The 13725-nt window shown below is 42.2% G+C and overlaps 1 protein-coding gene across 5 annotated transcripts in view; it reads right to left on the reverse strand.

Moving 5' to 3' along the window:
• Positions 1–10071, reverse strand: part of LOC114792082 (roundabout homolog 2-like) — a 138416-nt gene extending 128345 nt beyond the window's left edge. For 3 of the 5 annotated variants that reach the window (XR_003750091.1, XM_028982938.1, XM_028982935.1), the window contains exon 1: positions 9274–10070. Coding sequence is in view for 4 of the 5 variants with exons in the window: in XM_028982938.1 (XP_028838771.1) it covers positions 9274–9400 (127 nt within the window). In the remaining variant the exon portion in view is untranslated. Of the gene's footprint in view, positions 1–9273 lie in introns of all 5 variants that reach the window. The other 2 variants (XM_028982937.1, XM_028982936.1) reach the window with 2 other exon arrangements.
• Between the last annotated feature and the right edge of the window lie 3654 nt (positions 10072–13725).

Raw genomic sequence — 13725 nt, forward strand, 5'->3', positions numbered from 1 at the left:
CTGCCTCTCAATCAAAAAAATGAGAGTCTAGGCCTTTTTGCTTACTCAGATAAGAAGAGCTAAGAAGCAAAGAAAATATCCATGAGCGCGTGTGTGTGTGTTCGGAGGGTGGTCACCTAACATCATTCTGTGGTTGTCCCTATGAAATATTCATTGGCAAACAACATGACCTATTTAGTGTTACACCTTTGCCAGCAGCGTGCCTCCAGCGCACATAATTCTCAGCTGATGATGACAGGCAGATAGAGTCGCACAAAACTGCTTAGCATTTCAATCAGCGCAACAAGCTCGCTGTCTCCCAAGCAGGAAAACAAGCCAGCAAATGTCATGCTCTCTGCCACGCCTTAGGCATCCGAGAAACAGCCTTTTCATGGCACCGTATTCAACCCAGTCCCCGCCGGGTGTTCTTTCCAGCAGTTCTTCATTCCAAACCGCTCTCTCCACAAGATCTCGACATCTACACTCCCCACCAAACGAAGACCAATGGCCAATTAACTCATTTGTGGATGTGATTAGAGGATGAATGTTGTATTAATTCAGCCAGCAGAACAATGTCTATTTCTCTTTTATAATGTATATAATATGTAGTGCAAATGTTTGCATGAGTATAAAAAACAAATCAAACTCAAATAATCACACAGAAATGTTGAGAAAAAGGCTTTTTGACTGATTTTGATTTCCATACATTTTATTTAATTTGCATTCCATGTGAAATCTGATTACTTTTCATTTCGTAAATTATGGAGCATAAAAATGTGCTTCACAGGAGGCTATGGTCTTGGTTCCTTTGTGAATATCGTTAATATTTTCAGCTAAATGTCATGCATAAACAACAGGAAAAGGCTGCATGCAAAGTCGGAGGAACATGTGCTCTGCTTTTTGGGTTGCCTTGCATGGGAAATAGGAAAAATACCATCTCCTCATTGTCTGTTCTCTCCTTTCTCTAAAGTTTTCTAAGAGGCTCAGGGAGAAAATCTTGGAATAAATCCTTAGGTTAATGTAACCAATTTTAACACATTCCTCGCTCTGATCATTAAGTCATTTGCAGTCATTTCATTGAGGTTCCAAAAGTGTGGGATGGTCTACATTCATCATATAATAGCATTTAACATGACTGAACTATTGCGCTTCATGTGCATTTACAAATCTGTGTACTTAATATGAAGAAAAAAAATCTATTCCAAACCCAATGTTGTGGTGTAAACTGTCACAATAAAAATAAGCGTGTAATAAGTCTGTGATGTTACAAATGTTTAAAAAAAAAACAACAACAAAAAAAAACAGACAACTCTAAAAAACAGCCAGACGGCCCTCAAAAAGCAACAGCGTTTTTTCCTTGCTGGGGTTCAGTGATACCAATTATTCGGCAGGGGGTGAGTAACATTACCAGATGGTTAAACATGCGATTATTTTGCTTGCAAATGAAATGAATAAAGGAAATGTTATTAAATGCAACAGTAACAAACAAAATAAATTAATAGATTTATTAATCGGATCTATGTTATATATATATATACCTATGAACCAGAAGACCACAAAGTTACAGGTTTAAACCCCCTTACGTCCATTGATCCCTGAACAAGACATTTAACCCTGTAACTACTGCTTGTACGTCACTCTGGATAAGGGCATCTGCTACTTGCCATCAATGTACCTGTGCCGTGGTCTACCGTCATTAGCATGATTGGGTGCCTCTGTCCCCACGTTCTGATATATGTTGTGCGTTATATTTTCCCCGTGACAAATAAAAACCGCTCAATGTGAGGTCTGTATGTAAATTGCATTTGGTCTATATATTAGTTATATATTAAATTTGACTTCAGAAACTGGACCATCCGAGGTTGACTAAGATAAAGCAACAACACTGTGAACTGTGTGTCAGAAACTGGGAGAGAAACTAACTCTTCTCATCTGGCACCATTGTTTTCTTTTACATGGAAAAAAAGTAAGAATGTAAGAATTTCCTATGGCTAGGGTGAATTTATCGGTGTTGCAGCTCTGACCCTATATAGGCACTAGACAAAATACAGCTGTATTACCTATGACAGTGCTCCAGTGTTAGCCACCTCAATGTTTCTGAGTCTATTCTGAGTACTTTCTAGAGTAAAACAGTAAATTATACAGTTTTAGTAACAGGGGCTGGTAATTCTAATCACTTTTGCCATTTCCTGTATTTTATCACAAGGCTCAAAGTGGTCTCCGTGAGCGATGCGGAAGATGAATGTCATTTCCTGGCTCTTTTTTCTTTTTGGAAGCTGACACCATAAGAACTGCAAATGTCATTCTGTGCTTTGTTGCTACGGGGACATTTTGACAACAGAATGCATAACCAAGACATATTTTCTCTAAAAAAAAAAAAGAAACTGTGAAATTGCTGCAGCACTTGGGATGATGTAATTTTTGTTATTTTATTTCTTGTCACATTTCAAATCTCATGAGTATAAAAAAAAGTATTATTTTTTTTCTTTTTGATTAAGGGTGTTTATACCTTTAAACTGTCATTTACAAAAAATCTTCCTGAAGGTTTGGGCTGACAGCTGAGCTGGGCTGTCTGCATGAGAACTGGCAGATGTGAGTTCATACCAGGAGTATAACTGCAAAGATCATTTGTTGTGCTATTGTAGAGCAAATCAAAGGTGCACTGGGATGTACACACCTCACTGCACCAAATTCCAATTTGTTCTTTACAGAATTTCACTAAACACAGCATTTATCTGAGAGCACTATATTGTTGTGCCTAGAGCATGTATCTTCTGTTATTGGGCAGTGGTCGGCCCAGCAACTTGTCTAATTGGCAGGTTGCTGGTTCGAATCCCAAACCGCCAAGGTGCCACTGAGCAAAGTACCATCCCCACACACTTTAATGGCTGCCCGTTGCTAACTCAGGGAATTAATTAAATGCAGAGACCACATTTCACTGTATGCACTGGGTGCTGTGCTGTGTCACATGTGATAACTAATCACTTAATTATTTGAGCAAATGTGAAAAATTGTAAGTAAATAAAAATTATATTAACAATCTTCTTGCCATTAAAAGTGGGGTGGTAGTAGCCTAGTGGGTAACACACTCGCCTATGAACCAGAAGACCCAGGTTCAAATCCCGCCTACTACCATTGTGTCCCTGAGCAAGACACTTAACCCTAAATTGCTCCAGGGGGACTGTCCCCTGTAACTACTGATTGTAAGTTGCTCTGGATAAGGTCGTCTGATAAATGCCGTAAATGTAAATGTAAAAGTATGGTACTGTAAACATATACTGTTGCTTTAATTGAAATTTGTGCCTAGATTTTGGTTTGGCCAGACTAAAGGAGCAACATGACTGGTTAAGCTGCTAAAGGCTTTCTCTGCACAGCTGGAAGACCAGCTCGGGCATGCCTGGATATCTGAACCTTCAAATGGGCCGAAGATTATTGATATTCTTTTCTATAAATTGTACAGAGAGCAGGATGGTATACACATTTGCAGATAGCAGGGATTTTTTTCTTTTGTTCACTCATCTCCCAGACCAATGAGGTGAGGATGATGCATCGGTCAATAAAAGCACAATCCAGTATGACAAAGCTGCTCCGCACGCCCGGAATGGCAAACAAACGCAGAAAAGAGGAGGGGATACAGGGACCAAAGAAACCACAACAGTACAGACAAGAAAAACATGCAGCTTGCAGCAGCCGTCCATTTTGACAAGCATTTAACATCAATGAGCCGTCAATATCGCCCATAATTACTTCCTCTCCAACCTCTTCCTCAGCTGTTCGTGGCGGGAACGAGGGTGTGATGTTCCACTGTGGATTCATCTCAAGTCTGCACCATTAGCACAGCTGGGATGTCAGTCTCGCTTGGTAATTCACACATACATGATTACACACACCCACACACCCACACATACACAGAAACTCAGATTCCCGAGCTGTAGGTAAATGTAGAAGACATCTGACAGACACATAAGTAGTTTCAGTGAGACCAAGAATAAAATGTATATTAAATGACAGAAATTTGATTTTGGGGCCTGATGATCATAATATATAATACAATTATTTCTCTTGAAACAATTCTTACTTTCTATGACAAGGTCAAGTAAAAAAAAAAAAAAATGCTGTGGGTTATGCACACAGTCATGTCACTCCTAATAATGCTCTAAGATTAATGTTGATGCCAGAGGACAAAATGCTCATTAAAAAAAAATAAAAAATCATTATCAGACAGAAAAAAAGAGGCCGACGGGGTAGAAATAATAAGTGCATGCACAAACAGTTTTTGCTGATCTTGATGCTGTGTCAGAATTAGGCCGTGACTTTTGTCACAGCAGCACAGGAAATAAATGCAATTAGAAGAGCTGCTGTTGCAGTTTTAGCGAATTTCATGCTTCGTTGCCGGTGGCTGCCGTCGAAAGGTGGAGGAGGAGGAGGAAGAGGAGGGGTTGTGTCAGGGTGGCAATGGTCCCTGACCACAGAAGCCCGCCAATCAGGAGGCCAATCACAACATCTAATAAGAAACGACTCGTCTCTGCCCGGCTGTGCCTCCGACAGGACTGAAGGGACTGAATGCAGTGGCGGGATGCCACTGAAGGCGCTGAAGACAAAAGGGAGGAAGAAAACATTCAGAGAGAAAGACAAATGACAGAAGAGGAGGAGATTTTTTTAAAAATAGACATGAAGAAATGATTTATGGGTTTTTGAACGTGTTGACGTCACGAAGGAGGGGATGAAACATAAAAGAGAGACAGAATGACAGATCTAGAATAGAAAAAGAGCTTGAGTGCAGTGAGCCTGTACCACTAATGATTCTCTCTAGCCAGCCAAGCATTGACCACCGGAGCTCTCCCCTTTTAACCCCCTCCCACATGAGAAAACGGACGCGACAGGGGGGGTCGGATGGAGTCGTAACTCAGCGCAGCAGGACAACTCACTGGGGCTGATCGCTGAGATTCCGTGAGCACTGTCCTGCTGGATTCGGCTGCTAGTAGCCCTAAGCAAGTAACTTAGCTAGAATAAGCGCAGCACACATCCACAGGGTCAGGAAGGTGAGACGTAAATGAGACTTGGGAGAGCTGGAATCTTGCAGAAGCGTTTGCATCATTTCAAGGCACTCCTGGCTTCATGGGAAAGAAAAAAAACATGGTGAAATGGGAAAGTAGAACCCCTCAAACATAAATGGTGATGTACTTGCTACAAATTTATGAAGCAAATAATAGGTCAATGACTCTGTCCTCACAAACAGCGAGCTGACCATGTGAAAATGCTCCGAATCCAGCGACACCGTGTGGGTGTAAATCACAACCAGTCGAATGAATAAGCAATGAAAATGGTACACAAATGGTAAAACCACCCACTTGGCAGCCATCTTGGCAATGTAGCAGGGATGTTATTTTGGGACCAGGCTATCTATCTAAATCCGTAGGGAGAGAGTCAGAGCTGGGCATAAAACAAGCTACTGTATATTGTAGTCGTGTGATAGTCAACAGTTAATAAAGTTTAGTGACATCAGTGCAACAGCTGAAGTGACTTAATGTTTCTCATTCAACCATTAGAAACAAGTTGTTTTTTTTTCTTCTTTCCATAAGGTACATTGTATGAGATTTAATAAGCAATACAATGTATATTTCATCAAATAGTAGGCAGAACATCAGAATCGGCAACTGGTGAAATGCACTGATCCACTCCTGTACTGACTCACCTGTCAAACCGATTGTGCACCCGATTGACCTTGTCACTTATTTATCATTCAGTCCCTTCAGGATTCTGGGATCTTGTGATTGTGATAGATAATGCAAATTCAACCAACCTTCTGTGAATTTTGCCTGACCTGCAATTTTGTCCAGTCACCACAGTCTTTCATATATTTGATCAATAAGCTTTGTTTCTTGTCAGTGTCACTGACCACAGCATTCAATGGCGTCTTTTAAATGCAGTATAAATTGATTCTCTGTTTAAGTTAGGAATTTTAGGCCACAACCATTCACACCTAAGTCAGAGACCAGATAAGATATATTGATGGTAGGATCAAGATATCCTGAAGCACAGGAAAGCGAGAGACCTGTTGTGACAATAACCGGGGGATAGTTCCTTTTGGAGCAGCTTGGAATATACACACACACACACACACACACACACACACACACACACACACACACACACACACACACACACATATATATATATATATATATATATATAATTTTTTTTTCACATTCTATTGATTTTATGCCATTTTAGTGGCAGAGTTTCTTCCATTATAACACCACTCTGCATTGAGGACATATATTTGGTACCATTCTTAATCAAATAAGCTCACTTGTGGCATATTATAACCACTGGGCCTTGTGTCAGGTGGCTTAAGGGATTGGGTGTGATATGCAGACATCCAATGAAACACTGCATGCCAGTAGAACGTCTGCTGTATCAATGAGCATTTCTGAGCTTATCAGTAGGTATTTGATGGGCTTAATCATTTTTCTATACACTCCGTACTTTTTAGCACTGTACAGTATTCTGTATTTCCCTTTTCCACTTCATCATCCTTTATCACTTCCCCGCACACAGTCTCACACTTATACCCTCACAGAGACAGGATCATCTTTGGTGGCTCAGACTCTGGTGAACAGGATGGAGGATTTAGAGGAAGCCGATTGCCATGGATGGATGTTGGATTTGCTGTGTCCAGCTAAAACTGCCTGTTGGCACCAACCTATCTCTCCATTAATGACCTTCATTAGACTCCCACTTTCAAAACTCCCCTCTCCCATTCGCACCTCTGCTGTGAGAAATAGAAAGAGAGACATTTGGTAGGCTCTAGAGAGGTGACAGCCGATGAAGTGTGCAGTTTCAACTTGTGGATGCTTAAGCCCCTGTGAAAATGCTTGTCATTGTAAAATCATTGTAAAGTGTGTGTGTGTGTGCTAGGTTATAAACTGCAATGGCAGCATGATTAATTCAGTCATTTATAATCACAGTATTATATAACAATTTACAGTGATTCTTTTCTCTAATTCCATCATGGATATTTACCTCTCATCACTTATCGACAAGAACAGTTTCCCTGCAGCAAGACAGGGTTAAAGGGGAATAGTCTTGCTCAAAGAGCCAAGGGTGGTCACTGGAGTTTGATTTTGTCTTTTGGGGCTAGCTGGTTCATGGGTAAGATTAGTCCCCTCTAAGCAAATAACATTGATTGCATTAACAACCGTTAATGCAACAACCTGATCCTGGTTTCTTATGTATCAAAAAGTAGTTTGAAGTCTGTGGGTGTCACTGGATAAGAACGTGTTTGAAATAACGCATAGACACTAATCTGCTGTAAGTGGTAGGATAAGTAGATGGCTGGAGGGTTGGGAAGTGGAATAAACAAGAGAAAGAGATGGGGAGAGAAAAGCGAGGGGTGGCAGTGAATCTTGTTAAGAGGATCACAGTGCACTTGCTGGCCCTTTGAAGCCAGGCATCGTGCCGCTTGGCATCAGCTGCTCTGATATGTCGGGCAGGACGAGGGGCAGGCACCCCTTAGAACACCAGCAGAGAGATAAGAGCTGGCTGTTAAGCCAGCAAACGAGATTACCGATTCTGTCTGCATGTGTGTATGTGTGTGTGAATGTGTGTGTATGTATTTGTGTGTGTGGAACAGCATGCTCTCCAGGCTACCGTACTTGATCACTGCACTCTGGGCGTGCAATGCTCAGAAATCAGACGGGTCCTCCAGAACTTCCAGGGATCTCACAGCAGGGTTGCCCTTCAGCCAGCCAGAGCCGCTGTGGCGAGCTCTTTTCCATGTGGCACCTCCCGTTCTCCTTATGCATGTGTGTGAATGTGCGTGTGTGTCAGGGAAAGTATGTGATATTCTTAGCGCACACACACATACTGCAGTTTCCAGGATTAGCCCCTCCACCCCACGGTCACAGATACAGATTAACAGAATTCAGCATTAAATCGTATTTGCATATGTTGCACCTCATCCTTACATTCTAGCATTACTTATGGAACAGACACATAAAAAAAATTTACAGCATCTTTTCATTAATCTTCAATTTGTGCTAACTTAATGTGTACATAGAACACACCCATAATTTATAAACACTTAATTTAACAACTTTATAAAAGACTTATAAAATCAATCACATGGGATGGTATTCTGAAAAGCGTATTTCACAAAACTGCAAAGGAAACATTGGAAATCATTTGTACAGCATGCTGTACGATCTAAAATGCACATCACAGCATGAAGTACAATCTAAACATGGCAATCTAAAATGCATACAAGGGGCTGGGGTTTCTACAGTAGCTTGCATAACCCACCTACTTTGCTTTCTATTAAAATAACGTTGGTGTGGCGGCTGCTCATACAAAATGCAGCAGCACGACTGATCTTCAACCTTCCTAAATTCTCCCACACCACCCCTCTGCTACGCTCCCTCCACTGGCTCCCAGTAGCTGCACGCATCAGATTCAAAATAGTGATGCTGGCCTACAAAGCCAAACATGGAGTAGCACCATCCTACCTCACAGCCCTTATTACACCTCGCACTGCACCTCGTATTCTCCGAGCCTCCAGTACTGCTCGCCTGGTCCCTCCATCTCTGAAGGTAAAAGGAAGACATTCATCTAGACTCTTCTCCGTCTTGGCCCCTCGGTGGTGAAATGAAGCTCAGTATTGAGTATTTTCAAACGGCAGCTCAAGACCTTCCTCTTTAAAGAATATTTAGATTAACTTGTAAACTTTCTTATTGTCGAACTTGTGTACAGAATCTACAACAGAGTGAATAAAAAGATTGTATTCATAGTTGGGGGTTCCAATGAACTGGAACTGATCACTTCATCGATGGTAACTTGAGAGCACGTTGTAAGTCGCTCTGGATAAGGGCGTTTGCCAAATGCATTAGAAATAGACTATACCTATAGTATTTTGATCATCCGTCACCATGGTTCTTGCTTACAATGCCTTATAACAGGCATAAAACACTTTTTTGTTCACACATGGCGTTTCAAAATGTTTTGCTATTGCATTTGACATAAAAGTTTTGTTATGTTATTTCACCCGTCTTTGGAACCAGATCAACGTTCGTCCAAGATGAGTATATTTCTGATGACTCCCGACCTTGAAAAACAGGCACACCACTTGTCAGCGTGCATCCATAGCAAGGGTCAGGCTACACAATCAATCTCAGCCATTAGGACCCGTGCACGCCTCATTAGGGTTACAGTCTAGATCTCACGGCCACGCTGGCAGCTGCAAGACAGGAGCAATCAATCAATGGACTCCAACGGACACGTGTTAAGGGGACTTACCACCCTTGTTCCTGTGCCTGCCTTGTGCCCTGCCTTGCCGGGTCACTCCGGGTGAGCCCATGAGAAGCGAGAGGAGAAGCGCAAGCTCACAGGCAGAAAGGAGTCCACCGTGATTCCTGGACAGCATCTCGGCAGAAGAACAAGTATCGTCTCCAGCAGTGATCCAGCCAGGGGACGGGTCTCCGAGCCGCCGGCAACATCCACCGCGGGTTGATGGTGTGAATGGAGTGTCCAGCACAGCTAACAGCAGCACCGTTCAGCCGACGGTGACAACCGATGGAGTAAAATCACCATGAGTGCACCGGTGAGGCATGTCATCCTCGTGCATGAGATCCCGCACACCCTCCCCCGCCGGCGGTCTTCTCGATTCCTGGGCTCGCGGGTCTTCTTCAAAAATGCTCTTCCAGTCATTGGTGGGTGAAGCCCTCTCTGCTTGGGAGGGGTTGGGGGGGGGGCTGGTGCAGCTACCGGTGGCGCGGTGAGTGAGGCAGGGGCAGCACCAGCAACCAAGCAGGGGAATGGGAATGTGTGAAAGAGAACGAGCACGGATGCGGGAGGGGAGCGGAGAGTGGGCGCGACAGTGAACGAGAAGGAAAGAGCGGGACCGACCGAGAGAGATAGAGAGAGAGAAATGGGAGAGATGAAGGAGTGAAGGAATGTGAGACAGGGAGGGGAAGAGGGAAAATGAGAGTGACGGCAGGTTGAGTCGGTACCACAAGCGGCTCAAGAGCGTCCGCGACCACTACGGCACGGGAGAGCGTGTCAGCTTCTGAGAGAGAGAGAGAGAGAGAGAGAGGGAGAGCAGAAGGAAGGAGGCAGGGAAGGAGAGGAAAATTAAAGTACCAATTGGAATATATTCCATTTCGCCCCTGCCTGACCAGCTGAGTGGTGCTCCTGGACTCACCTCCCACCCTTCCCCAGTCCACCGAGATCCACAGTTCACTGTTCACTCCAATGAACTGGAATCAAGTGCCTGTCTTGCTCCCTCAGAAACACACATAATCAGAGCGAGACACCAAACATTCGGTGAAACATCCACCGATACGGTCCAGCACCTGGAACTTCACAAACTAGTGGAGCTGTGGACAGCTTTTGTTGCCCGCCCCTCCTGCGCTCACCGTGCTCCCAGAGTCACAAGCATTGACTTACCAAGGCTGCCACATTCCCATCGAGCACGAGAGGAGGTGGTGCAGCTCAGCAAGAGGCAGAACACCAGCACATCAACACACAAATAATTCATTGCACCTATGCGAACAATTTATTTTGTGTACATTCATGAGGAGGAATTAAGGTGGATGAAGTAATCGATCTATGTTTTCTCTCTTAATGTGGTCCATTGCTTCTTCTTCAGTCGTTTTACTCTCTTACTCCCCTCAGAACCCTCATCTCCCAGCATTTTTTTTGGTCTTTTCACACAACACAAACACTGTCCATGGGGAGGAAGGACATATTTTTATCACCTTCCATTCCAGCTCTCAGAAGCACTCAAATCACACAGGCTTTAAAGGGATAGAATGGTCATTTATAACATTTGTTTTTCAGTTATAATAATTATTAATATTGTAAGATATTCAGAATAAACTGCAGGCACACTCTACTAACTCACAAAATAGAATAAATACAATGTATGCAATCCATCTGTATAAGTAAATACGTTGTGAGGAAATTTTCAAAAGCCTAAAACCCCTCATCACCCCTAACATCTTAAAAAGCACAAAGAGAACATGGTAACCAAAACGCTCAAAAATCTTCATTAATGCATTATGGTATAATATTCTTCATAACATTGAAACTCTGTTCTGGGAAATCAAGGCAGTAAAATAACAATAAAATTCCAGGTTTGACCATGACACAGTTGTATGGAACAACGACACCATAAAACACACAAACAGTTCCAGGTTTAATTATTTTTGCAACACTTACAGAGTCACAAGGGCCACTAAGTGCCACAGCTCTGCCGTCAAATGAGGGCGGAGGGGCTAAAAAGAAATACAGGCGTAATTATGAGGCTCCGTGTCATGAGGGTGTGTGTGTGAGCAGTCGCCAGCGTACGCCGGGAGGGTAATTGAGGAGCGTAATGAATCTGCAATGAGGCCAGTGGGTCGATGGGACCTCTGCTTTCTGTTAACACAACACCCATTGCAGGCCCTCAACACTGGAGAAGCTCACCTGAGAAACGCTGTAATTAGCGGCTTCCCAAACACGTCTGCTCGAGCTCAATTATGGGGCTGTTCTGTGCATTCAATACTCTCTCTCTCTCACACACACACACTCACACACACAAGTATTAAAAGGCATACGGCTCCCTACATAAGCGCTATACAAAGATAGGTGTGAGAAGCACGTTAGAAATAGAAGTCTGTATATAAGGAGTACCTGCTTAAGGAGAAATGGGCAGGGAGAGCTTGTTTTCATGCTGTACATTTCCAACAATCACTGCATTGAAGTCACATACATTAGCATCTTGAGACAGACTGTGTGACTACGTCACTGCATGGAGGGTGGCGTGGTATTAATCTGAATCATGGAGGAAATCTAAAATATTCGCCATACAGCCTGGGGCAGCTAGTGCACCAGCACAGAGTATTGATCAGGTGTGATTAACTGAGTCGGAGAGTTTGGCTTGGGTCGATGTCCACATTAAAGACTTTCTGCACATTTGAAGTAATATTGATCACAATTAGGGGCCATAAATCAATCTATTAACTGTTATAATTGAAGTGCTCCATTATCTAAGTTACAAAGAACTTTTTTTAAAGGAAAGGAGGAAAACAAGGATACACAATAAGAAAGGAAAAAAAAGTCAAGTAAAGCCAACCTTTTCTTACTTCCCTGATCAATGTAGATGTCATTATTATAATCAAAGCAGAATTTAAGGTCAGACATCTGTGTAGGGACAGTTGCGAGTTCAAATCCCAGAGTGATTTGTGTCAAAGTGGAACGTGGTGGTTAAAAATCATGTAATGTCACACTAATGCCAAATTGCTATGTGAATGGTATTTTATGGTAATCTTTAACTCAATGGTGGGTGGTCATAATGTTATGGCTGATTGGTGTATGCACATGGGCACTTTAAACAATGGGAACAGAAGTCAGACATTCACACTGACCACCATGGCAACACCTGAATTATGCACTCATAACAGCCAAGAAACTGAACATGAAATGCTGGACACAACCTGAGGACGTGATGACCAAAGAACTGTGTGACTATAAGAAAGTCATGTACTGCTAGAACTAATCATGAAAATTAATTTAACAAATTAGTATAGTTCATGCATAATGCCAACCTTACATCATCAATAATCCTTACTATACATGCCCATGGATGTATTGTTACAATTTTGGGGTGCTTGAGATAAAAATGAAAATCACAAGCTTTTCCATTAATGTATTTTTTCTTTCCCGAGGTCACAGGCAGGTTTCAAAATTCATGCTTTGGTGAAAAAAACTAAATAGACTGGAATAAATTCCTCAGATTTTTGCAATGGATAATGGATAAAGGATGCTGTAATCAAATCAACTAAACATTTTGGCTGTTAAGTGTCTATCATCATTTTAACAAAACATCACAAAACATCATGCAATGTAACTCAGGTTTACTTTATCTAGTGCACAGAATGGTTCATCACTGTGTCTTTTTTATAACTTCCTACAAACACTTTCAGGAAACTGTGATCAGAGGTCAAGACAAAGCAATAAACTAACGCACCATCCTTTTGGAGGAAGCTGTGGACCTGAGAAACTGTGAAGTCTTAGTGAGTGATAACTGCGCAGCAGCGGTAAATGGCTGCTGCAAAATCCATTCCGGTCTGTGCCAGAAGCATCTTTCTTTTTTTAAGTAATGCCACCCAGTGTTCACAGCCAAATATTGCATGTTTAACACACTATGAATAGATCCATTGCATAAATACCTTTGTGAATAGAGAGAAATTTATATTGAAATGATATGTGAAAAAATTTTTATATTGTATTTTATGGTTCAATTATAAAAAAGCTCAGAATACACCAATGGCATACAAAGTAAATCCATCCACTACGAAGAAATTGAACTGTTGGTCTTTTACAAGCGCCATGCTGGAAACCTGCCTTTGGAAACAGTAGCCTGTTCAGAAATGATAACATGATTTACTAAGGTAGCTCACACTTTATTAGGCATTATCAATAATCAAGATGTGGAATAATCAATATTGAGAAATCCAATATCAGACAACTGCATGGCTATTGGTCATGAAATTGACTGTTTTCAAAAATCTCTATTTTTCACTAGTTTGTTGACTTCACTAGTTTGTTGACTTTCACTAGATTGTTGTTGACTTCAGGAGAGGAAACACTCAGCATGCTCCTCTGACCATCAACGGTGCATCTGTGGAGAGAGTGAGCAGCACCAAGTTCCTGGGTGTGCACATTACCGAGGATCTCTCCTGGACAAAAAACACCACTGCATTGGCC

Source organism: Denticeps clupeoides, chromosome 6 (genome assembly GCF_900700375.1).
Source record: "Denticeps clupeoides chromosome 6, fDenClu1.1, whole genome shotgun sequence".
NCBI lineage: Eukaryota > Metazoa > Chordata > Actinopteri > Clupeiformes > Denticipitidae > Denticeps > Denticeps clupeoides.